This window comes from Silurus aristotelis, assembly GCF_946808225.1.
Source record: "Silurus aristotelis genome assembly, chromosome: 8".
Taxonomy (NCBI): domain Eukaryota; kingdom Metazoa; phylum Chordata; class Actinopteri; order Siluriformes; family Siluridae; genus Silurus; species Silurus aristotelis.
In genome coordinates this window covers 21417147-21444408 of record NC_139581.1, presented here as the reverse complement: position 1 = coordinate 21444408, position 27262 = coordinate 21417147, and the positions used below count along the sequence as shown (strand labels likewise).

Here is a 27262-nt window from a genome sequence, read left to right as displayed (position 1 = left end):
TTTTTTTTCTCTAAAATGTACACTTTATTCAAGCAAAAATGGCAAACAGGAAAAAACGTATTTACAATACTTAAACAGCTACCCTCTTTGGTCTCAACCATGAATTAAATGCAAAAGGGAGAAAAAAAACTGTAGCAGAATCATTCTTATAAAGCATATACAATATACAAAGCGGAAGAAAAGCAAGCAGAAAGTCTTATGTGAACATTTGATATCTGCTGAACAAGTATGATTTAAACACAACGGAGAACTAGTATGGATCGAATGCATCTGTAGCAGATTGGATTATTTGTGAAAGAACGCACTATAAATACAGGGTTAGACTGTGATTCACTTCTCAGAGTTGAGCAAATCTGTCATTTTCCCCATTAACTACCTAAACATGTCGAATTGTGTGAAGACTATAAGTGAATTACTGGTACTGATGGAAAGAATTTTGGCATTGGGTGTTTTTAAGACCTTTTTTTCCCATATTCATACATTAGCAGAGTTGTGATATCAAGATAGTATTTTATGGGAAAATACACTGTTGTACACTGCTAACTGAAATCCTCTCTTACACATAAAATTAATAAAATATGTCTAAATCGGAGTAAATTAACAAAATACAATAAGAGGCTGAATTCAAATAAAACAGTATTAAGGTTAAAAAAAAATTAACAAAAAAAAAAAGCATATTATAGGAAATACCAGTAATGTAGATATGGATAATATAGTATTTTTTGCAGTCAATGGCAAAGGAACTCTTCAAAATTAGCTTATTTAAGTCATTATATAATTTAGTAAAAATCCTACAAAAAATTTAGATTTTAAAATGTAATAGTTAGTATATGGTTTAACTGTTTTTTTTTTTTTTTTATTTTTTTATTCTCATGCCAAGAAAATCTGGACACGGGAAATGCACATGCAAGCTTATTTTACCTTCCAAAATGGTTTATTTGAGAATCACAATCACATCTTGATGAAAATAACCAAGTGCTCAATGAACTGCAAAGGAAATCTGTTACCGTACTCACAGCACGAGTACTATACTTTAAGCATAAATGGAGGAAAAACAAAAAAAACACTCAGAACATACAGAATGGCACAGCTCTTATTCCAAAACACATATGGAGTCACAGTAAGACCTGAATAAAATAAATTTGTGTTTAACGAACAAAAAAAAAAAAAAAAAAAGGCAGATAAAACGTTCCAAATATTAAACAGCAACGTAATTAGCATTTCGGTTTTGAACATGTTCGTTCCACAGGTAATCCTCTGTGCAGGAGATTCACAATTATACAACACACATCGTTTCGGAATTCTCCCATTTGTAAGGAGGATGCTGATATACACTATACACACTGGATCAGATAATGGTTCAACCTAATAAGATGGCCTTCTAGCAGTTTCCCAAACGCTTCTGTAGTTTGCTACAATACTGCCACCTCTCCTAAAAAAAATTTTAAAAAAAGATTATTTTGACAATGACTCCTCAAAGACAAATTCTAAATTTAAATTAGCAAAAATAGTATTTAATACACTAATATGCAGCATCTAGAAATCTACAGCAGTATATCAGTCTCACAAAAAAGTACCAGGTCTGGAGGAAACACTCACGTTCTTACTCTGGAAATATCCTTTGGTTTTACACATCAGCTTTTTGACTTTGCGTTTCCTCCAATTTTTTGCTTTCCTCCATTGTTCCATTCTCTTTTTCTCCAGTTTTCCAGGTGCCTTGCCTAAGTAGAGGACACAAGTTCATATTTCAAAAGGTAAGCCTTATAACCCTGTGTTTTAATAATACAAAATTACAACATTGTTCTGCAGTGGTTTTATATATATATATATATATATATATATATATATATATATATATATATATATATATATATATATATATATATATATATATATATAATGGTGGTTCAGGAAACTTCATCAGAAATCACTGTAGCTATTACAGTAGCTATTACAGTAGCACTGTGTATTGCAGTGGTTTTTACCTTGTTCTCTTCATGTAGAACCAGTAGGCCAGACCAAGAAGTATAGCAGCCACGATCAGACCTATGACGACACCTACTACTACTTGTGTCTGATTTTTAGAGTCTTCTGTTTGCTCTGTTTAACGTAAAAAAAAATAGTTACTAACATTTTAAGTGATTCGGATGAAAGAATGAATAAAAAATATTGTCAGTAAATCAACCACAGGTGCAATAATGCTTTGCGAATAATGTTTTTACGGATAGATGCTAGTCATTCATCCAGGTCAGGCTTCAAATAGCTAATATAGTCACTATTTCATGATTTGTACTTTACAGTTAATGTCACTTTGCATGGCACTTGCTGCCAGGAGAGTATTTTTTTTTTATAAAACTTCATGAACTCACCCCTTTTGTCCGTTGTTGTGTCATCCAACACTGTAATCATATAGAAGCATATAATTGAGTGCTTGAAAGTAAATTGTATGCATAATTCTCATATGAATATGTAACCATGCTCTAAATATACATTGAATCTACACAAATGCAGAACCATGCACTCGTTCCAGCTAACAGACCTGAAAATACAATATTCATAATTTTTCGTCTGTATTGTTGGAACAATTAGAAATTGATAAATTGACGCTAAATAGAATTATCATTGAACGTTTCACTGTCCAGGATCAAGGACCCATTTACTGTGTATTTATTAAGCTTTTCTTCTGGTTCTCTTGTTATATATCCTCTTAAATTCCTGTTGTTTTTGAACTCAAATGCCATTCTAAGACGTGAAACATCCATGAAGCTGTTGAAAAGATCTATACTTACGTGTGGATATGTAAATGCTCTTTGTGTCGAAGCCCAGCTCATTAGAAACCGTGCAGTTGATTGTCTGATTGCCTGCTTGGCTCACTGTGAGATTGAAGGTGACTGTTCCGCCCACAAAGGAACTCTCAGCGGTCTGTAATTGCCAAACGCAGGCACACATGAACACAAATTGTAGCATCTATCTAGATTAGGCACCTTGGTGCTTACAAATGACTGAACAGTACTACATTTTCCCTGCTTTGTCTTGTTAATGTGTAGATGGGATTTTTAATGTATAGGTGTGGCTTCACTATGCACTACTTAAGGGAAGTAAAGTCCCATATCGTTCTCTACTGCCATTCTCTTCTCATGAGTTTTCAAAGTATTCAATTTGCGAGCACAAAAAGACTATTCGGTAATCACTTTTAAGGGCAGAGTTTTTGTAATTGTGTCTATAATCTATTGTCTATAATCTCTATATAAATCACAGTATATAAAATAGACATGTCATAATACCCACTACTTGAAAAGTACTTATTACTGGTTAACTACATTTAACTAACCCCTCATTTTGTAGCATTAATGTCGTTAATTTGCCTGGTCATACATCATGCACAGTGCAGTCTCGAATAAAATTTGTCACATCATAAGAGTGCCAGCAGCTTACACTAGTGCCGTTGATGCTCCACTGCACGGTGGGTTTGGGTGAACCTTCAGCCTTGCAGCTCAGAAGTTTGCCTCCGTTCTTAGGATGCTTAGTCAGCTTAGTGATAACCGGAGCACCTACAAGTCATCAGCAGTCGTTCAATTTAAAAACACACAACTTTATGATGTCGGCTCAGTAATACAGCCGAACAAGTATTTACAGTAAATGTATAGCAAATTAGAACGTGGCCACCCCCAATTCAGACTTCAGTACCTGTTATTTTGTACTCAGTGGCTATTTCAAAAGATTACAGTCATATGTGCTTCTTTCCCAAACTGTTACCAAACTGTTACCACAAAGTTAAAGGCACACAATTGTATTAGATGTCTTTGGATGCAGTAGATACAAATTTTCTTTAACTAGAACTAGGTGACCAAAATCTGTTCAGCATGACAATGCCCCTATGCACAAAGCCAGATGAAGATATGCTTTAAATGCGTTGGCGTGAAAGATCTCGAGTGGCCTGCTATAGAACACCTTTGGGATGAATTGGAACGCTGACCCCCAGTCCTCCTCACTCTTCATCAATACCTGACTTCACTAACACCCTTGTGGCTGAATGAGCACTAATCTATACAACCACACTGTAAACTCTAGTGGAAGATCTTCCCTGAAGAGTGGAGGTTAATATAACAGCAAATGGAGACAAAATATGGTAAGGGTAAAGGGAAAAAAATTTTTAAACTGAGGATAAGGTGTACTAATATTATAAAATTGACACAAACATGCCACTCTTACCTTGGACACTCAGTTCAAATGATGCTTTTTTGACAATTCCAGCCATGGACACCACACACTCGTACAATCCAGAGTCTGAGTACTTCAGCTTGTCAAACTTGGGTTTTGCATCCAGTTTGACGTTGTTCTGTAAAGTTTGTCAGTTATTATAAATAAGAAATCTGATACAATATTATTTTACCTTAGTGTAAAATTGTTATTTTACCTTTGTCCATGAGACCTGCACACTGTCAGAGGAGTTTACCACTAATGTTGCCTCAAAGCTCTCAGATAAATGCTTAGCAATCTTTCCTTGGGTGATGCTGGTGATATCCAGGTCTACAGAAAAACAAGACATAGACAGCAATCTTTATCTCTCTGTATTTGATTATCTATGTCCACGTGCATCACCCATTGCAGATTATTTGGGGGGAGGGGGGGGGGAGTTTGTTTCGTCTTTTTGACTTGACTTTACTTAATAATGTTGGCCAATAACTTTGTCCTATAAAAGACTTAAAATGCTAAAACAACCCACATTTTCCATTTCAGTGAACAAAACAAAACTATAATCCTGCCAAGTAGTTCATTCCTGTCAGCACCATCAGCACAAACCTGTATTTACAAAATGCATTACTGTATGTGTTGAATGCAGACGAGGTGCCTGCAGTGATATGGGCATGCCCAGTGAAGTGTAAAAACAACACATGGTTTAACCTACAATCGTCTAAAACAACTACTTGGCCACGTATTAGATTGGGTTCTGATCTAGGCCTACACATGCATTTGGGTCAAATGTAATCTAAGAATATCTCCATGACTTACACATAACAGTAAAACTGGTAGAGCCCATCTTCATTTCGTTGTCCACCAGGGAGCACTTGTATTCACCGCTGTCGGCCTGGGTAACGCCGGTGATTGTGTAACTGTCCGAGTTCTCTTTGGTCACCTTTTTCCCCTGCAAACAGTTCAATTCAAGCATATTTAGCTGGTTTCAGATCAGAGATCACCTTTCCTATAAAGCTTTGCACAGTACATGGTTCTGCCTGACTTTTATGGGCAAAATGTGTTGCCAATTTACATTTACTGCATTTGGCATGCGCCCTTATCCAGTGCGACTTACCTTTATCTCATTTATACAACTAAGCAGATATGGGGGTAAGGGCTTTACTCCTTACTTTGTGTGGCTGGGATTTTAACTCATGACCTTCAGATCCAATGCCTTAACCACTAAGCTACTATGTGAGACCACTATGTGAGAAGTTTCAGTAAATCGTTTTTAATAACATAAAAAAATACATTTAAAAAGCATATGCTCTCAGCTTATTTAGGTTCAGGGTTGAAATCAGGTTTAAAATCAGGGACCATCGTACCTCAGGGGCTACCTATGCTTAATAATTAATAACAATTCGACTGCCTTATTTTAATACAGAAGTAAATTTTTTAGACCAAATACCATGCCGCAGTGTTTATTTCTTAGTAGCGTTTTTTCCGACGTGCCTCTTTTTCAAAAGAACTTCAGCCTTCTGGCTACTGGAGATGAATAAAAGGGGGGGGGGGGGGAATGGACATATGGACAACCACTTCTGTCTTTTTCTTTCCAGTGCTAATTGCTGCTGCATTGTTGATGAAGGGTAATACTGTAGTATGTATTAATTATGCAGTAGCCCATATGAACCTAAAAAGCCACTTTTGCATTAAGAATGAGCTCAGAATGGAAAGAGCCAGACGTGCTCTATTTACCTTGATATAAAAGTTGTAGCTAGTCGGAGGGGGGTTCCCATCAGCCACACATTTCAGGGTCACATTGTCTCCCTCCTTTATCGGGACTGCAGACACGACCTGGAGGCTGACCTTTTCACTGGGGTCTGTGAAGGAAAGAGGTGTGAATCCAAGGAATTAGCTCAGATGGAAGGCTACAGAAGGGGCAAACAGATGAAGCCGCTAAGCAGATGGTCATAATGAGCCATTGAGAGGTTCTCCGTCTCGAGAGCAGAGTTTTTTTTCCGACTGAGGAGAGCTTTTGAGAGTAGCAGCAGGGCCAGGCTGGCTGTAATCATGCCCTGAGGCAAGCAACAAAGCCCTATTCAAGCTTCAACATCGCAGCTCTATGCACTTTTGAATGCAATTTATCCAGTTGGCAAACACTGATATTCCAGTGTAAGTGGAAATTGATTAAATTAATCAAAATATTGACCTGAAAAATGTCCAATTACAAATAACATTTCACATTTACTCAAAAAAAAAAAAAAAAAAAAAAAAAAAAAAAACAGAGGATGGGGACTTACAGTGGACGGCGAAGGTCATAGGAGAAGACACAAGGTCCGAGGCAAGACTCTTATGCTGGACTGCACAAGTGAACTTAGCATTTGCATCTTCCTTTGTAGCTGCGTATTCGAGCTTGGAGGACAAACTTGTAAACCCGGTTTGTTTGTCTTTCTGCTCAGAACTTGTGATATTACCCACTAAAACAATAAAAATAATGTAAGTAGTTATATTAAGTATAAGTCTTACTCGTGATTCAATCTTCAAACCTCCAAGCCATACCTTTTCCATCTAAATTGAGTTCAACATTGTCCTTCAGCCAGATGATTTTGGCAGGTGGGATGGCATCCTTAGTAGAACATTCTGCCAGCTGGAAAAATACGAACCAATGATTTTACAGTTGAATTCCAATAAATCCTACCTTAAATTGTTCATCACAAAAAAGTTGAACTTTTAGGACAGTCAAAAAGCACATTTTATAGCCACAAAACCTTTCAGATTTTTTATAGCCGATTGATAGTAAAAGTTTCAAAGTCCGTTTCTGTGCTACAGGATATGTTTCAGCTGCACTGTGTCATCAAGCAGCCACTATTAGTCCATTCAAGTGGCTGTTTCTATCATTTTAAATAAAACAGGACAAAGTGTGGGGAAGTCAAAAAAGAGAGACGGACAATAAGCAGACCTTCCCAGTAATTCAGGGTTTCTCTCAAATGTACTAAAAGTTACATCCTGTTTTTGATAACTTCAAATCTATTCCTTTGAATTTTACAATGCCATGGACACAATATGAAAGCCGAGACTGGATCAGAAACAGTAGAACACTGTTAAGAGTCAAGAGACATTAATAGAGACTGAGCACAGCTAGATTAATAAACATAAGACACTTTTTCATAACTCATAAGAATCATTCTGGTCTTACTATTCTCAGAAAGAAGCCAAACCACCAATTAAGAAGATATTACCTAATTCTGCTCCAGGCTTTTGGGTGGATGCCTTCAACATTTTGTTTAACACCCAACAAGCCATACTTTCAGTCAAAAATAAGTCGGTACTGCGTGAAGTTCATGACATACCGTCATTAGCTTGCCGAGCTGCATCACTTTGGCTTGATTTGTGATTGTGGGTTGAGAAGGGGCCTCTGCAGGAAAAGAGAAGATTGCAGCATTTAATGAACATCTGATTTCTTTAGCATGCTTCGGACTCTTCAGTTATTCGAGAATATACTTACTCTGAATGGTCACTTGAACCGGATATTCAAATATGTCTGCAGCTGTCACAACCATACAGGTAAAGGTCTTCTGATCAGTTATTTTTGCCTGAAGAATTTCCAGGCTGAGGTCTTTGGTTATGTTGACTCGGCCCTGGTACTCCGCAATTGGCTGTATTGTGACACCCTGGGCCTTAAATGTCAGAAGATCGCCGGTGGTGCTGTCCGCTTCGGTCTGGGGGAATAGAATTGCGCATTTCTTAGAATAGCTACATTTGTGCTTACGGTGTATTCGCATAGAGCTTGAAAACTAGCTTGAATGCATTGCTGATTGCAGATTTATACTATCAATATTTTCCCGGGGAAAAGTTCTCTCTTAATGCAAATTTCTGTGTGGCCCAATCAGAATATTAAAATATCAAGCTGGTCAATTTTTTATTTTTTTTTACGAGACATAGGACAGGTTTTTCCTCCTAACATTTTGAATATATATATATATATATATATATATATATATATATATATATATATATATATATATATATATATATATATATATATATACAGTGAAGAAAATAAGTATTTGAACACCCTGCTATTTTGCAAGTTCTTCCACTTAGAAATCATGGAGGGGTCTGAAATTGTCATCGTAGGTGCATGTCCACTGTGAGAGACATAATCTAAAAAATAAAATCCAGAAATCACAATGTATGATTCTTTAACTATTTATTTGTATGATACAGCTGCAAATAAGTATTTGAACACCTGAGAAAGTCAATGTTAATATTTGGTACAGTAGCCTTTGTTTGCAATTACAGAGGTCAAATGTTTCCTGTAGTTTTTCACCAGGTTTGCACACACTGCAGGGGGGATTTTGACCCACTCCTCCACACAGATCTTCTCTAGATCAGTCAGGTTTCTGGCCTGTCGCTGAGAAACACAGAGTTTGAGCTCCCTCCAAAGATTCTCTATTGGGTTTAGGTCTGGAGACTGGCTAGGCCACGCTAGAACCTTGATATGCTTCTTACAGAGCCACTCCTTGGTTATCCTGGCTGTGTGCTTCGGGTCATTGTCATGTTGGAAGACCCAGCCTCGACCCATCTTCAATGCTCTAACTGAGGGAAGGAGGTTGTTCCCCAAAATTTCGCAATACATGGCCCCGGTCATCCTCTCCCTAATACAGTGCAGTCGCCCTGTCCCATGTGCAGAAAAACACCCCCAAAGCATGATGCTACCACCCCCATGCTTCACAGTAGGGATGGTATTCTTCGAATGGTACTCATCATTCTTCTTCCTCCAAACACGTTTTGTGGAATTATGACCCAAAAGTTCTATTTTGGTCTCATCTGACCACATGACTTTCTCCCATGACTCCTCTGGATCATCCAAATGGTCATTGGCAAACTTAAGACGTGCCTGGACATGTGCTGGTTTAAGCAGGTGAACCTTCCGTGCCATGCATGATTTCAAACCATGACGTCTTAGTGTATTACCAACAGTAACCTTGGAAATGGTGGTCCCAGCTCTTTTCAGGTCATTGATCAGCTCCTCCCATGTAGTTCTGGGCTGATTTCTCACCTTCTTCAGGATCATTGAGACCCCAGGAGGTGAGATCTTGCATGGAGCCCCAGTCCGAGGGAGATTGACAGTCATGTTTAGCTTCTTCCATTTTCTAATGATTGCTCTAACAGTGGACCTTTTTTCACCAAGCTGCTTGGCAATTTCCCCGTAGCCCTTTCCAGCCTTGTGGAGGTGTACAATTTTGTCTCCAGTGTCTTTGGACAGCTCTTTGGTCTTGGCCATGTTAGTAGTTGGATTCTTACTGATTGTATGGGGTGGACAGGTGTCTTTATGCAGCTAATGACCTCAAACAGGTGCATCTAATTTAGGATAATAAATGTGGTGGAGGTGGACATTTTAAAGGCAGACTAACAGGTCTTTGAGTGTCAGAATTCTAGCTGATAGACAGGTGTTCAAATACTTATTTGCAGCTGTATCATACAAATAAATAGTTTAAAAATCATATATTGTGATTTCTGGATTTTTTTTTTTAGATTATGTCCCTCACAGTGGACATGCACCTACGATGACAATTTCAGACCCCTCTATGATTTCTAAGTGGGAGAACTTGCAAAATAGCAGGGTGTTCAAAAACTTATTTTCCTCACTGTATATATGTGTATATATATATATATATATATATATATATATATATATATATATATATATATATATATATATATATATAAAACATGTAATATAATAATATTAAAATAAGAAGAAGGAAAATAATTCGATAATGAAATAGAAAATGAAAAATGTTTAATGTAATGTTTTAGATCCACATTAGTTGCCTGGCAGCCCATAAAATAATATTTGATACAGCACAATTAATTTTTTTAATAAGCATATAGGCAAAAATGAATAGCTGCTTTTGAGGGATACTGGAGGTGAGTCCAGAGTTCCTTCTTTCCCTTAAATTCTTGTTGCATGTACTGACAAGTGATATAAATTGGGTGTACAGTAATGTTACAGAGAAAAGCAGCTCAAGTGTGAACAATTTACCATTTTAGTTTGTTGGTTTAAAGTTTTTTCTGCTTGACAGGACCATACAAATTTGTGTAACTTGTATTAGAGCAGTTACAATTTAGTGCTTTGAGTACAATTCTTTCATATTGACCACTGGATCTTCAAAATGGCACCTCATTGCAAAAAAACGTTCTAAGATTTGAGAATTAGTATCGTTGCTCTCCACAAAGATGGCCGAGGCTATAAGAATATCAGTAACACCCTGAAACTGATTTACAGTACAGTGAACAGGTCATACAGAGGTTTTCCAAGATGGGTTCCACTCGAAACAGACCTCACAACGGTCGATCAAATAAGTCGAGTCCTCGTGCTGTGCGTCATGTGCAGAAGCTGCTTTAAGAAACAGACACATGAGTGCTGCAGCATTGTTTAGGGGGTGCAGAAGTAGAAGGTCTGCTTGTCAGTGCTCAGAACATACACCGCCTACTGCAACAAGCTGGTTTGCATGCATCGTCCCAGAAGGAAGCCTCTTCTGAAGCTGGATCAAAAGAAAGCCCTCAAAAAGTTTGCTGAAGACAACTTGTCCAAGAGCATGGATTACTGGAACCATGTCGTCTGGTTTGTTGAGACTAAGATAAGATGTTTGGCTCAGACAGTGTCCAGCATGTGTGGAGACGCCCTGGTGAGGAGCACCAAGAAAATGATGTCTTGTCTACAAGCATGGTGGTGGTAGCATGAGTGCTGTTGGTACTAGGGAGCTGCAGATTGAGGGAAACATGGATTCCAACATGTACTGTGACATTCAGAAGCAGAACATTTTCTTCCCGAAATTGGGGCGAACGGCAGTTTTCCAACATGAAAACACCCAAACACACCAGCAAAATGACAACTGCCTTGCTGAGGAAGGTGAAGGTGATAGAGTGGCCAAGAATGTCTCCAGACTTGAACTCTATTGATCACCTCTGGAGCATCCTCAAGCGGAAGGTGAAGAAGTGCCAGGTATCTAACATCCAGCAGCTCTGTGATGTCATTATGGAGGAGTGGAAGAGGATCCCAGCAACAACCTGTGCAGCTCTGGTGAATTCCATGTGCAGGAGAATTGAGACAGTGCTGGATAACAGTGGTGTTCAAATAAAATATTGACACTTTAAATGTCAATAATGGATGGTGAAATGTGAAGGGGTGTACTCACTTTTGTGAGATAATGTACACATTATCCTGACTGTGCATTGTGTATAAATCTTTCTTCTATTAATTTTAAATATTGTTGTATCTAAAAGCTTCTTTCACCATAATTCCTTCTATGTGTGAGCACACTTGGTAAGAAAACCAATAAAATCTACACAAAATGCCATCCTATTATTTTTTTCAATGTATACTGTTGTCCTGCTGGAGTTAAAACTCTCCCATGTTTGAGAAAAAATAGGGGGAAAAAAAATATATTGATATCAAGGTCAGAATCCTGTGTAACTAAAACATGCACTGTTGGTAAAACATCACATTATTGAACAATGCACAATGATTGTATTTATGTCTGTGATCTCAAAATCAACATTACCTATGAAATTGAAAACTAATTTCTCACTGCATTCGTATTACTCAAGTCTGAATGAAGCCCTAAAACCATATCTGTAAAGTTTCCCAACATCTATCACTTCTGGTTTCTTTTTAACCAATTTAAATCTGTGAGATTCTTTAATCTGAAGCAACTTACAATTCAAATTTAACTCACAACCAGACTACTAGCACATGATCTCAGTTTCTGACATGCAAATGCCAATAAACAGAAAAGTTCAAATGTGGGAATATACTTACATATTTCCACTTAGTTAATATGATGTCCTCTTGTTTGATGCTTCCTTTGTTGCAAGGCACCACAACAGTTTCCCCATATTTACCCACTATGGGCTGTCCAGTCACTGAAACAAAACAGAAGAAAAACTTCAGAAAAGGGCAGGTAACAAAGCAGAACAATAGTAGTGCCATTTTTGTGAGGACTTCAAATATTAGCCATACAATCGCATTAGTTATTTAAAGAGTACATTTAAGAACAAGCAGGTTAAGAGGTTTAATTTCTCCTATCAAATTTGAATCCTGTTGGATTGCGCTGAAAGTCCTCGTCTGCTTGACAGGCAAAGCAGCCAGGGATTTTGAATATTCAAAAATTAGTCAAACGCTACCATGGAATTGAAATAAAGTGCATAGCTTTTTCTTCCCTTTAAACAACACTCCAGGGTTGTGATTCCTTGTAGCGATTCGTCGCTCTAAGCTATATATGGACTGAATATAGACTGCTATGCAGCATAGTGTGTATGCAATATATTCAGGCTGAATACTATATATAGTCTAAACTCTTTAGAGATATCTGTTTCATCCCAAATCTGCAAAATCATTCCCATTGATTTATCTAGTAACAGTATAAAAAAAACTAAAATATCCATTTAAGACTATGTGAAATTTGTCTTGTTTAGCTAAATTTACTAAGATTTAATGAAGTTACATACACTATAAGGACAAAGGTTTGTGCACACCTAACCACAACATTTGTATGTGCTTTTTGAACATCCCCGTTCACATTTAGACCCCACTGATAACCTGATGTTAGAGCTTGGACTGTACTTGTGGAGATTTGTGCTTATTTAGCCATAAGAGAGTTAGTAAAGTCAGGTACTGATGTAGGGTGCGGTGGTCTGGGGTGCAATCAGTAAATAGGGTTGAGGTCTGAGTGCTATAGCAGGCCACCCAAGATCTTTCACTCCAACCCATGTAACCCATATCTTCAAGGAGCTGGCTTTGTGCACAAGGGTATTTTTTATGCTAAAACACGTTCTGGGTCTCCTACTTGATATGATTTGATATGGTATGATATGATATATGGTTATGGACAAGCCATATTTTAGTCTATAATACTTGCTTATCCCCCCCATTTTCCATACATGTATAACTATTTTCAGGTTCAGGTTTCGACAAACACACCATCTATCCAATACACAGCACATCCTCCCAAACCTTCACCTGTCCTACCTGCATCAATTACATAACAGTAGGTATATAATCGTAAGCAAACTATAGCATAAAAAACAATATTTCATTTATTGGTGTGCAACATCTTTAAGAGACTTAACATGCTGCTAGGCTGCATGTTAAGTCCCTTAAAGATGTTGCACACCATGCCATTTTCTACTAATTATAGGTTTAATGACTGAATCTGTGTCATGATATAACAAGCTGAGCTCACATTTAAACTCCCCAAACTATTATTTTGTAATAGAAGTAAAAGAAATGACTTCTTACATAAAATATGGGAAATGAATTAACAAAAACTTTATATATAATTCGAAAATAAGAGACCCAGAAAAATGGAGGTTAAAAAGAATTCTTGTCCCGATTTGAGCGACTTGACATTTTGTCAGTACTGCTAATTGTGCCCTTGTATTTTTTGACGCGTTTAAACCCAGTCAAAGATCAAATTTCATAAATCATTCATTGCTCGTTCAATTCGTGGTTGAACCGGTACATGATGTAATGTAACTAGCTGTTAAGCGAGTATTGCACAACACTATACAAATATTTTCAAAGCAGAAACGTTGCACTAAATATCAGCTCATAAGTGCATATATGCCTGCATATGCAAATCAACATGTACAAATGCTAATTTTTATTTCGACATGTAAAGTGTTTTTATTGTTAAATCAATCAACCCTGAGGCAGTAGTTTATTAGCAGCACTGGGTTACAGAGTGTCAGGCAGGAAATGCATACGCCTATGTCATAGGTCAGATCAGAGGTGTCGAAACACATCACACCCATCTGTCACAAAGGAATTCTGACTGGCATAAGTGACACTGTGACAGGCACGAGCCAGCTGCCAATCATGGGGGAAAACTGGTGGAAATAATATAAACTATTAACAATTTATTAAATATAGTGAGAATTGATGCACGATAGAAAGATTATTAGCTGATTTTCTTTATTTCCGAGTTTGTATCGTTAACCAGTCATTATTTCTAAAGTGAAGGATATACAGTATGTGGAGAACTAGTTGAATTCTTGTGTTTCTGTGTAATTTTGTACTTCATTCTCTACTGGTGTGTTTTTCATCCACTGACATTTGTCTTTTAGCAGACAAAGAGAGAGACTGTAGCTTTGTTCTTGGCTTTATATATTAGCTAGCAAGCTAAAGTTAGAAGTGATGGTTAGCTTACTGCTATAGCTGTTTATAGCTTACATTTAGAGCAGTCCAAGAAGTCAAGTAGTGTGATGTCAAATTAGAACCAAGCAACCCTTTCCTCCCCAACCACACATTACATTTTCAATACATTCGACAGCTTTGACGCAAACTGCACGTACATAAGCCTGATGTGAAGGCTCTATTTTACAAACTTGCATGCCTGTGTTTAAATGAATCCCAGACGTACCATCCTGCGAACACAGATGTAGTCACCTGTCATACCTGTCAACAGAAGCCTCTGCTGTAGATTTATGACCTGAACAGACTTGTTGCAAGACAGATCTTTGTCTCTACTTGCACGTTTTTCAAAAATGGCGCACAAAAAGAACGAGATATCTTTTGTTTGGCTTTTTTATGTTATCGGTTAAGTCAGCTTGCAAAACACCGTTTTAAAAGTCACTAATCAAGCAAATCGATATAAAAAAAATGCCCACATAAAGGTTGGCTAAGTCGTAACGATAAGACCTTGACATACGGATCTTCTAGTGTTCTCGATCAGATCGGATTTCTCTATCCGGATGGATCGCATTCGTAACAATGAGTGACTCATGTCTTTCTTTAATGTGTAAGCGTCTTTCCTCAGAAATGCTGTGCATGCAAATATCAGTACCAATCTTGCATGGTCCACAGGAATCCAAAACAAAGAATTCAACCTGGTAATGTGAATGCGGTCTAGGTTTTTAGAAATGACCGTAGTAACTTAGTCTGCGAATACACAGGAAATATTTATCTTTGCTGATTTAATCATCACATATTCATGAAAGATACATCTTCAGTGAGTTGTCTGAAAAAAATGTTGATAAGATACACAATCTGGGTTTGAACCTTTTTTTTCTTTTGAAGCTGTTTTCTGTTTTACTTTCTTTTCTGTTGCCATGGCTTGACTTGATTAGCATGGCAAGAGGGCAAAATGGCTAACTCATCTGACCTGAATTGCTATAACAGATGTCTATTTTATACAAGCGTTTCTAATAGCCTTTATGTTCCTTGGATGCCACAGGCAGTGCTGCCCTAAAAAACCTTCCTCTTCATCTAATCCCGCTCAACAAACAGAACACGCCATAACACCTACATTAGAGTTGTGAGCACCAGATGAGCACACAAAGAGGGATCTGCAAATGTGCTGTGGTGTGTGTGTGTGTGTGTGTGTGTGTGTGTGTGTGTGTGTGTGTGTGTTTCCCCTGCGCTGATGACTGTGGACCAGGTGAAGTAAACAAATCCACCCCATCCCCCAATTTTCAATCTTCTTTTGTTAGCAGGTGCTTTGTTTAAACATTGCGCTCACCCATCACTCATCTGGTGCCAAAGTATCACACAATGTCTAATGACTTCTATCCACTGCACATACAAATACAAAACACACACTTTACAACATTCATATTCTAAACCTGTATTAAAGTTTCACATAGCTGGATTGAAATGACATGTATCGTCAAGAAATATTCATCATTATAACATTAGGTAAGAATATAACTGTGTCCTTGGCTTTATTACCTCAGCGGTATGTAACTGTACTGTATTGATTTTATGTCTTTTTTTTTTTTTAAGAGATTGATTGCATCATAAAGCCTATTGGGCTAATGTCCTTAGCAAATTGAATATATATATATATATATATATATATATATATATATATATATATATATATATATATATATATATATATATATATATGGTACAAATATAAATTCATGTTTCTCAAAAACAAAAAGACATCTGAATTTTTTGTCCGTGATCGTCAGATTATTAACATCTTAAAATAGATTATTTTGGATTTTTGCGGAGCCAAGCACAACAGCACCACAAAGGGCGGATAAGAAAAATGCATAGGCATGAACACGCAGCATAGGGCTCGCAGCCAATTCACACCGTCTATCACTGACAGTCACAGTGTGAAACGCCCCACAGATCTTTATTTCGGCTCATATTTTGCATCACAGATCACTGAAGTGTATTAACAAAGGCGGTGTAATGCACTACCGATCACCTTTCTTCCATATAATGCCTTTGGGGGAGGAATTAAAAGTAGATAGGCTATGCAACACATGTCCAATTAATGATATAAATTACACAAAAATACAGATGATGGAACTTAATGGGTTTTTTTTTTTTTTTTTTTTAAAGGGGTTATCTGCTTAATCAGGGAAACGTGACAAACACAGATGGGCATTATGCCAGTGAAATGCCTATCTATATTAAGCCAATTAAGCTGCCTATCTGTCTATTAGTGTGTGTGTCTAATTAAGCCATTGAAGCCCTGTGATATAATGCACTTCTCATTCCTAATAGGTTTTCGCCCTCTGGTCTAATGTCTTATCAAGCCAGCATTGTACAATAAATAATGTTTCTTCTAGGCCATAACATCGACTAAGAGGATGGAACAGCTTTTATGGGAAGAGTTTAGCGTTCACTAACCACTGATTATTAACCTTTAGGACGTTAAAGTTCAGTAAGGCTGTGTCTTGGATAAATCGAGATGGCCATTTTCTAAGTGTTGAAATTGATTTCCAGCCCATATTACTTTCCCAAATGTCCTTGTGTCAATCCAATGAGCAGATCCCATTAAAGCTTCTTGAAACTGCCATAAATTAAGTCAGCGAATGCCTGCATCGGGTAAATGCTTCATAAAAACAAAAGTCGTTTTTTGCAGGTTACGAGATAAGTGCACTCCGGATTCACATCCATTAAGAGCTAAATTATGAATTTGATGGGAGATGCCTCTGGGGGCCAGAATGCATTAAAATAATATCCAGCATAGTCTCCCATAATGAGGAATCATTAAAAACCAGCGCGATTTAGCACCTGGTGACTGCATGTGGTTTTGTTCACAATGGCTACTGCATCAAAAAATGCATTCAGACATAGCACATTTGAATTTCCAAGACCTGCAGCGCTGTGTTCATAGTATCAGCATTTGCATGCATGACGTAGGAAGGCGGTCACAGCTGCCAATCGGAACTGGTGCCAAAAAACGAAGGTCAGCTAACTAGCTTTGACATGAACATTCTCTTGACTTACCGACACCTTTGATGAATGGAAAGGTTGGTAGTGAGAAAGAATAAGCCCATGTTACTTGCACAAACAAAAACTATGTAAATAAAACAGCAAACATACTGTAGATCGTCTGTGCAGAATGGAAAACAAATAATAGCTTTGAAATATTAGATTTTGTTGTGGTCATACCCGTATTTTTCCCTTCACTGTGCCGTGTGCTTCCATGGTAATGAGTAACAACCCCTCCAAGAGGACTTTAATTAAGTCAGTCTCGGTTTGCATGTTACACATTCATTTTACATTCCTACTTGGTTAGGGGCCTGCCCGGAACAGGAAATTACGAAGCCATGCAAGTCCTAACCTGCCTACCTTACTTTGATCTGTCCTGCCTTGAGGATTCATCCTGAAGCATAAAAACCCAGCTACAGTTTGACTGCTTATGCACTAGCCTATTATCAAGAATGCATTAATATATGGTCTAAGGAACGCATAGCCTACGCTATTATTCACATAATTTCATTAAGCCGTTTCGCCTGCTTCAACGTGAGTTAACCTAGATTACAAAAATGTCAATGGATAACTTTTTTTATAGCTGACTCTTCACCCTGTGTGAGGAAAACTGTCAGCAGCTGTTGAAGCAGTGCTCTTTGGGCTAACACAGAGGCTTAAAGACTATAGAAATGCAGGAAAAAGAGACTTTTAAACGTTCTACGCTATGGAACCGCACACCTGGAACAGGTGTGTCTGCTCCAAATTGCAGTGGCAGTCTGTGTTGGCTTGCATACTCAAAGCAAAGTAACATCAAAGTTTGCCCTAATGAAAGACTGCCCCACCTGCAGCCTATTCTCCTTTTTTTGACCAACCGCAAGCAATCCGTGTCTCATAATCAGGCTTTTGCTTACAGTTCAGCGCTGATCTTCTGTAGAAGTATGCGGCAGAGCAATTTCACGCTACAATTTACAGTGCTCTAAAATGCTGTACTTAAAAGAAGTTTGGGAAAGTGGCTGCAATGACGAAATCTACATATCCAGACCACTTACGGCTACTAATTATCAATATTTTGGTGAGGGTTGTCGGGTGAATATTTGCCTTTAACTACCAGAAGTGTGCCCCCCCCCAAACCAGTTGAACAGGAAGTAGCTTAGTGAAACAATGGTGTGGTTTAAATTTTTTTTTCCATCATTGAAGTTTCGAGTCTGAAAGCTCATGTCTATTGATTTATAGACACATAAATACACTTTAAAACATCAATATACGTTTATAGTCTAAATATTTTTCTTCCTACGTAACTGCAAATCTTGTATAAATTACGCTCCATTTGGACAAAAAAGACACCTAAAGACCATCGATTATTTAACTGTGACTGCACATGATGAGAAAAGGGAAATGAGTCTGGAGCCACTGACAATTCATGACCAATGACTTTACAGCAGTCGGTCTATGTACAGCCTCTGATTCAGTCATGTGTAACATTTAAATGACTGGCAGTTTGAGAAGTATTCCATTCCTCGTGAAGGGAATTTCTCAAATAAATGTCGACTGGCGCAAAAAAGGCTCCTGAAGATCACTTCGGGATAAGAAACACATACTCTGTCTTAGATTTACCATAAGATCTGGCTTTATTTTCTAAACCCTGGCACGCCCTAAGCAGGATTATGAGCTCTAAAAATCTTAGTGAAGCTCCTTTGTGCTCAACAGCTAAATAAACCTGCTAAATAAAGTTGTTTTAAGGTGATAGCATGATAGACAATGGGTACAGTACTTATTCTCTTTCTTCACCTAATCAGAATGAAGCACTAAGACCTTATAGAGTAGGTCAATATTAGAAACTGTTCCAGTCACTCCAGTCTCACAAAATGTAAATAGACCCGATGGCATATTTCAGACTGAGAGCCTGCAGCCGCATGGGGTGCAGTCATTCATATGAGCCCCAGGATCCTCAAATAAAGGAAATAAAGGACATAGAACAGATAAGAACCTCTCCATGGGGGTGTATGCACTTGTGTTAAATTCGAAAGAAGAACTCCTCACTTGGAGATATACATGTGCCGGTTAGGAAAAACCCATCGGACAATGCGGCCCACAGGGGTAAAGTGCATAACAAAGGGAGGGGAAAACTTGTCTCATTGTCCAAAGCAGGGTGGACCTCCAGGAGCACTAGAGCTTCTAGAAAGCACCTTAAGCGCATTTCAATGGGACCCGTTCCTGCGCTGCAAGAGCGGCAGAGTCGTCCTTCTGTCGGTCGTAAAAAGCAAGACATCTCCTCCTTTTCGAATGCAGAAACAATTGTTCTCTTGTTTTGCTCGATAACAGATAAAGTCGCTCTTATGAATAAGTGCACTCCCAGGAAAGAGGAATTGTGGTTGGGGGGGGATTTACCATTTTATTTTATAATTCACTTTATGTTAAGGTAAATTTGAGCAACTTTTTCTACACTGAATATTGGACAATTGCAAATAAAAAAATTAAGAAAAAAGGGAATATAACATGTATCGATAAGTGATTTCTTTTTGAACCAAGCAAAAAAAAAAACTAGCCTGCTTACTAAATAAACCGAGAAAAAGCTCGATGAAAATGTTGATCTAATCACAAAAACAATTAAATATTCCAACATTGGAGAAGTATCTAAGTATTTGTTTGGAAGACAGGGAAGGGGACGTTCTAATAAAAATAAACCCGAGAATCCCACCAGCTAAACTAGTTGGGCCAGGTGTGGCTCTGCCAACACTGTGTGCGTGTATGTGCCTGCACATTTGTGTGTGTGTGTGTGTGTGTGTGTGTGTGTGTGTGTGTGTGTGTGTGTGTGTGTGTGTGTGTGTGTGTGTGTGTGTTTATGTATGAGACCCGAGGGGGTGGGGGAGGCCAGGAGAACCACAAGAACAAAAAACAGATGCCTCGCTAAGGCTACTTTTCTGTGACTCCTTCAATGACCAGTAAGCCATATATGATCTGGTGGAACATGTCGCAGTGTTACAAAAGAATCTAAGTTCAAAGAAGATTTTTCGGCCTTTAGAAGATACCGGTACCTGTTTATCAGGTTAAGTTCAATGCCTAGCTCGTTTCACCACACTGGAGGAAATGCGGGCTGCACTCAACTATAACGACACCGAGATCACACATGTGCACCCTCCACCCTCGCAAAACAGGCGGTCAATCCCCGAGCACGAGACATCATTATCAAACTGACATCTTCGTGTGGATGTGTCTGACCACGAAACTACCCTAAGTGAAAAACCATCCTTTCTATTAAACAGAAAGGGTTCTTCTCACAAGGCCATTCTGACCGGCTCACAAAATACTGATAATGAAGATGTATTACCGAATCTTTAGAATGCAAACCTATTCTCAGCATGAACCTTTTCATCACCTGGCACAAGCTGCATTCATATGCGAGCCTGGGGGAAAGAAACCAACGCCTCTCTCCCACACCAACCCCCTCTTCACAATACCTCACTCTTTTACTCTAACGCACTCATACACACATTCCTGAAAAAAAAACCTTATCACTGGCACAAAATAGCAGTGTGTTAGACAAAGTAAAGTCTCTCAGCCATGCAACAGGTGCTGACTTTTTCCTCATATTTAGTGTCTACACTTCCCACACCCAGTCTCCAAAAAGAAGACGCTTTTCAGTTAACTTCTATCACTTGATCTCTTATCTGAATGGGCACAGCTGTAAATAACTCAAACCCCCCACCCCCCCAAACCAGAGCACATCTTTACATTTCTTTAGTAATCCACATATGGGTATGTGTGAGTCCACATATAAATCTGGGAGATCATTCGATCAATCCAGTGCTATAAGGATTACTTTGGTAGTCCCTGAACTTAATTCAGAGAGTTGAGATTTAATCCAGGACAATAAGGACTTCTTTAGTAGAAGCTGTACTTTATTCAAAGCTGTAAGATTTATTCAAGTACAATAAGGATTACTTAATTAGTTCTAAGAGCTAATTCAGAGATGTGTAAGTGTTTATTCCATGCAGTAATGCCTGCTAAATCAGTCATTATAGTTCATTCAGGTCTGTATGTACTGAATTACAGCAAGTTGGTTAAACAATTCAATACTGAAAAAAAGAAGAAAAAAAACAATCAGCATTTTGCTGTAGTATTTTTATCTTAATATAGTTACCCCTGATTCAAGATCACTCAAGATCAGATCAGATCATTGCACTCTAGTGTTAAAATGCAATCTCTATATCCAATTGCTTGCAAAATAAATAAAGATATAAATAACCCCAACTGCATTCATTCATTCATGGACATTACCTTGATCCAGCAGGGATATGATCAGGACGCACGCAGAAAACGCAATCGCATGCATTCTTAAAAAAAAAAACAATCAGTACGCCTCCTTTTGCGATTAAAAAAATGCAATTAGATGATGTGAGTTTTGTAAAATAGGTCCTCTGGAGCCTTTGTTGCTCTACAGGAGCAGCGTGTTGCACAAACGATTCAGACTGTAAAAGTGATACGGACCGCGTGCGCCTCCTGTTCAAGCCCTAGCGCGCCACAGCCATTGGTCTGTTTACGAGGCCCCGCCTTCAAATCCATGTAGCCCCTCCCACTTTTGTTAGACTTTTAAACTTACTGGTAGGGATGGCCTCAGTGGTTTAGCGGTTTCTCTCTTTTTGTTTCCACTTTTCAGCTTTTGATTCACTTAAAGTCTAACAAAAGTGTTGTACTAAACTAAAAACACTGCATTCAATCCAATGCAGTTCACTTATAGTTATTTTAACAGTGCACATTGTCCCAAAACAGCTGTATAGATATAGGGTATAAAATCTGAAATGATATATTAGTGCCTTATAAATGTATTCCCAATTAATGATCCAGTGGCAACAATGACTCCATGGGAACCAATCCTTATCTGGGTGACACCAAATGTCCATTCATTATAGTTTTATCATCGTTGACGTGCCGTTTAACAACTGAATGCAGAGCTACACATGCAAATGTAGTAATGTAACCATTTTGAGCTGTACTGTGGTCTGAACTGCACAATATTAATTTTGTCTCCAGGTCAGACTACAGTACAACTCAAAATGGTTTCACATGAATAGTCTAAAACTTCATAAAGTGACTGAGCAACTCAAGAACTATGAGGATGGATTTGGACTGTAATTAATATCAACAGTCTACTACACAACATCTTTTGAACTACATTACTACATTTGCATGTGTAGCTCTGCATTCAATCATTAAATGACACACGTCAACGACGATAAAACTATAATGAATGGACATTTGGTGTCACCCAGATGAGAATTGGTTTCCATGGAGTTTTTTCTTTGTCATTTTTGCCACTGGCTCATTAATTGGGAAGCACTGTAGTTTCAGCACTGGACTTTTGCTGTCAATAAGGTCAACTAAAAGTGTGTTTGTTTTGTTTTTAATAGCCTATTAAGATACCCCAACTAGAGCTATCTTCTATTATACTTTTATACTACCAAGACTGATGTACCACATCTGCTAATAATGTTTGTGTTCATAATATTGGTTAGATATGCTCCACACACACACACACACACACACACACACACACACACACACACACCCACACACACACACTCACAAACACACACACACACATATATATATATATATATATATATATATATATATATATATATATATATATATATATATATATATATATATATATATATGTGTGTGTGTGTGTTTGTGAGTGTGTGTGTGTGTGTGTGGGTGTGGGTGTGGGTGTGGGTGTGTGTGTGTGTGTGTGTGTGTCTATATACACACTCATGCATATCTATATTCTATTTGTAGTATTATCTCTTAATTCCAAAACATTACATCAAGTTAGCAGTACCATCAACACTGTGTCTTTAGTTCCTTATAACAGTGTAATGCCATATACCTGTATATAATCACGTTCCTGGTGTAATACACTATAATTACGTTGACATAAGATCAAAGAATCTTAATATCTCTCCAGGGACTATGTCCCTTCGCTCATGGTCACTCTCTCTTTTGAATTTACATTTTATGGCCGTTATTACCAAAAGTGTCCCTGCTGCTACACTATTCTTTCACTTCATGCACATTTCTATTGTCCTTCGCAACACCTCCTATTGGCCTGATGGTGAAGCTTGACCCCCCCGAACAGAATGAGAACCCACAGCAGGAGATGAGATTTACTTGGTTTTGGGGACAAGTAAAAGAAAGTAAATCTTAGTTATAAATCAACCATGCTTTTTATTAGCATGGTGTGAGTAGATTTTATCCTTTGGAGCAGTCAGACAATTTAACCAGACTTTAAAAGACCTATATATGTTTTTTAACAACTTTTGGAAATTGGACAGAATTCAACATGACCTATGATGTGTTTTGAGAAGATTAAAAATTTGTATCAACTTACACAAAGGGTCTTGTCATAAAGTACCATCTGTAATACTGGTATTGCACCAAAAAAGATTTCAAACTACGATATGCAACCATCCCAACAATAGACTATTTTCTCTGTTACGTTTAGGAAAATGCTTTCGCTTCTTGAGAGCAAACACAGAGAGAATGAGGAGGAGCTTCTTCTCACAGGCCATTTAGTGTCTAAACCAGGAGACACCCAGCAACTAGCACCTGGACTTCTCTCTCCGTCTCAATTTGTTCGCTGGACAACTATTATCTACAAGTATTTACAAGTATTTACAATTATTTACTATAATTTACTATTATTTGCATTACTTACACTAGTGGAAAAACATTAACTCTGGACTCTAGCCATTCTAACACTGGACTGGACTAGCACAGCGTCACTTTCATACCATTTCACTTTTACATTTTTTATACCAGCACATGGACAATCACATTAATGACACTTTAGAGTCACTTTTCATACATATCCATCAATCTTTTCTGTTTAATTAATGTATATATATATATATATATATATATATATATATATATATATATATATATATATATATATATATATATATATATATATATAATAATTATTGTATTTCTCTTTCATGTTTACAACTTGAACAGTCATGAAATGCATTTCACTATATGTCATACTCTTTATAAATTTTAATTTGTATTTTTATTTTTATTCTTACAGTTCTATTAGAGTCACTACATACTAAGTACTATTTAAAAGTCCATATACAAGTTTTTGTTTTAAATTTGGGTTAAAAACAAAACAAAAACTTGTGATTTCTTTAGATACTTTTTAGAGTATTCTTTAGAAACAGTATCTAAAGAAATATGTGGAGAGTCTCTTTTCCGGCGTGCTCCGGAGGAAATAAAATGGCTTACTACACGGAGAATTTATGGTGACACTTGGCCATACAGAAGGCAGTGGCGAGAGACCGCATTATGTCCAGAGCAGAACAAAAAAAAGGGCAAAGAGCAGAGGAGGAATTCAACATACTGTCAGGTTCTGGACTGGCAGGAGGTGCAAATGGCCTTAATAGCTGTCTGATTGTGTGAATGCTTCATTAGTTCATGTAAAAGGATCTCATCACTTTACAAAAACTAAGTATGAGGGTTTGCTTTTAGCCTGTACCTGTATATAAATTATATTCCCGAATGTATACAGTTATAGAACAGTATGAAAAATGTAATTTGCATGATATTCTTGTATGTAGCATATAAATATGTAAAGCATTTTCTCACATTCCTATATTTACATTACATTTTCCATATTCAGTCAGTGTCTAAACAACAAATTAGAAACAGTATGTAATTGAGTCTTGCGACTTGTTTAAGGGCCCATGAGTGGCAGCTCACTGAAGCTGGGATTTAAACTTCTAACCTAGCATAGTGCAGCTCAGTGGTTAAGGCACTGGAAGGGTAGGCTGTATGAGAATTAGATCATTTAAATGTCATAAAAGGTTAAAACTCTAACTTTGTGGTTTAGTAAATAGTGTTGATGCCTTATATCTCCCTTCTACACTTTGTACATATTTTGATGATATAGTTATTTATCTGTTTTCTATAGTTCTTCCAAGTTCTCCAGTTTCTCCTAAAACATTAAAGTAGGGAGATTGTCTGTGCTAAAATGCTTGAAAGTGGAAATGAGTACTCAATTGTGTGATTCTGGTTTACAATCCGAAGGGAATTATGCCCAGTCTTCCCTGGAAAAGCTTTTACTGTAATTCTGATTAAGATAAAGCATTTAATGGTGAATGAATTAATCCTCTTCTTCTTCTTCTTCTTCTTCTTCTTCTTCTTATTCTTCTTCTTCTTCTTCTTTAGGCTGCTCCCGTTAGGAAATATTTCTAAGTTAAGAAAAATGTTATCTATATCCGATGCAGAGAAGCTCGTCCATGCGTTCATGACCTACAGAATAGACTACTGTAATGCATTACTAGCTGGATGTCCTGCGTCATTAATAAACAAGCTTCAGTTAGTTCAGAATGCGGCAGCAAGAGTTCTTACAAGGTCAAGAAAATATGACCACATAACCCCGATCTTATCATCCCTACATTGGCTTCCGGTTAAGTTTCGAATAGACTTCAAACTACTGCTTCTCACATATAAAGCACTAAATGGTTTGGCTCCCATGTATCTCTCCAGTCTTTAAACACGCTACAATCCGTCACGCTCCCTGAGATCTCAAAACTCTGGGCTTCTAGTAGTTCCTAGAATAGCAAAGTCCACTAAAGGTGGTAGAGCATTTTCACATTTAGCTCCTAAACTTTGGAATAGTCTTCCTGACAGTGTTCGGGGCTCAGACACATTCTCCCAGTTTAAGTGTAGATTAAAAACATATCTTTTTAGCAAAGCCTACACATAACATACGTCTCACATCATAACATTAAGTCTGGTTCCTCTCAATGTTTCTTCCTCATTACATCTAAGGGAGTTTTTCCTTGCCACAGTCGCCACGGCTGCTCATCAGGGATAAATGCACACCGTTCACATTGACTGTTGATTTCTGTAAAGCTGCTTTGAGACAATGTCTGCTGTGAAAAGCGCTATAGAAATAAACTTGACTTGACTTGACTTATGGGTCGCCACAGCAGATAATCTGTCTCCATACTACTCTGGCCTCTACATCTGCCTCTTTCAAACCTGCATGTCTTCCCTCACCACATCCACAAACCTCCTCTTTGGCCATCCTCTTTTCCTCCTTCCTGGTGGCTCCATCCTCAGCATTCTTCTACCGATATAAACCATGTCTCTCCTCTGCACATGTCCAAGCCATCTTAATCAAGCCTCTCTCACTTTGTCTTCAAAATGTCCTACATGCACTGTCCCTCTAATAAACTCGTTTCTAATCCTGTCCATCGTCGTCACTCCCAACGAAAAATCTCAACATCTTCAGCTCTGCTAACTCCAGCTCCACCTCCTGTCTTTTACTCAATGCCACTGTCTCTAAACCATACAACATCTCAGGTCTCACCACAGTCCTATAAACCTTCCCTTTCACTCTTGCATATACCCTTCTATTTCCACCTTTTAGAATGTTAAACAATCTTGTTATAAAATCCTTACTAATTCCATCCAACTGCCTGTTTCACCATATTCACATCAACCAACCTTTTCTCTTATTCATCAGCTGCTCAAAATACTCCCTCCATCTTCTCAACACACACTCATCTCACTAGTCACCATACTTCCTTATTCATCCTTTATTGCTCTAACTTGCAGCACATCCCTCCCAGCTCGGTCTCTCTGCCTGGCCAATGGGTATACATCCTTTTCTCTTTCCTTAGTGTCCAACTTCTCATACAGCTCCTCATATGCCTTTTCCTTGGCTTTTGCGACATCCCTCTTTACCTGCTGCCCCATCTCCTTGTAGTCCTGCCTACTTTTCTAATCACTCTGTCAATCCCAATCCTGTTTCGCCAACCTCTTTCTCCTTATGCTTTCCTGCAC

The 27262-nt window shown here is 37.9% G+C and overlaps 1 protein-coding gene across 2 annotated transcripts; it reads right to left on the bottom strand.

Annotated features, from left to right (window-relative positions):
- alcamb (activated leukocyte cell adhesion molecule b) lies at window positions 1–21910 on the bottom strand. 2 transcript variants are annotated; one of them, XM_083549489.1, is made up of 16 exons: window positions 21683–21910; window positions 12005–12108; window positions 7682–7895; window positions 7527–7591; window positions 6736–6823; window positions 6477–6653; window positions 5932–6056; window positions 5014–5146; window positions 4418–4530; window positions 4213–4339; window positions 3436–3551; window positions 2790–2922; window positions 2370–2399; window positions 1986–2100; window positions 1600–1721; window positions 1–1432 (listed from the first exon to the last, which is right to left on the bottom strand). In XM_083549489.1, the coding sequence occupies exons 1-15, from the start codon at window positions 21735–21737 to the stop codon at window positions 1628–1630; spliced, it is 1689 nt and encodes a 562-aa protein (XP_083405615.1). In that variant the 5' UTR covers window positions 21738–21910; the 3' UTR covers window positions 1–1432; window positions 1600–1627. The 2 variants fall into 2 exon arrangements, with proteins under 2 accessions (XP_083405615.1, XP_083405616.1); XM_083549490.1 differs by having other exon boundaries at window positions 1289–1429; window positions 21683–21883.
- Window positions 21911–27262: the final 5352 nt, after the last annotated feature.

Coding starts and splice junctions, on each gene's coding strand:
- alcamb (XM_083549489.1), bottom strand. CDS start 21,737: ATGCATGCGATTGCGTTTTCTGCGTGCGTCCTGATCATATCCCTGCTG. Junction 4,340..4,417: donor TGCAGGTCTCATGGACAAAG/GTAAAATAACAA, acceptor CAAACTTTACAG/AACAACGTCAAACTGGATGC. Junction 1,722..1,985: donor TTCTACATGAAGAGAACAAG/GTAAAAACCACT, acceptor TCCTCTACTTAG/GCAAGGCACCTGGAAAACTG.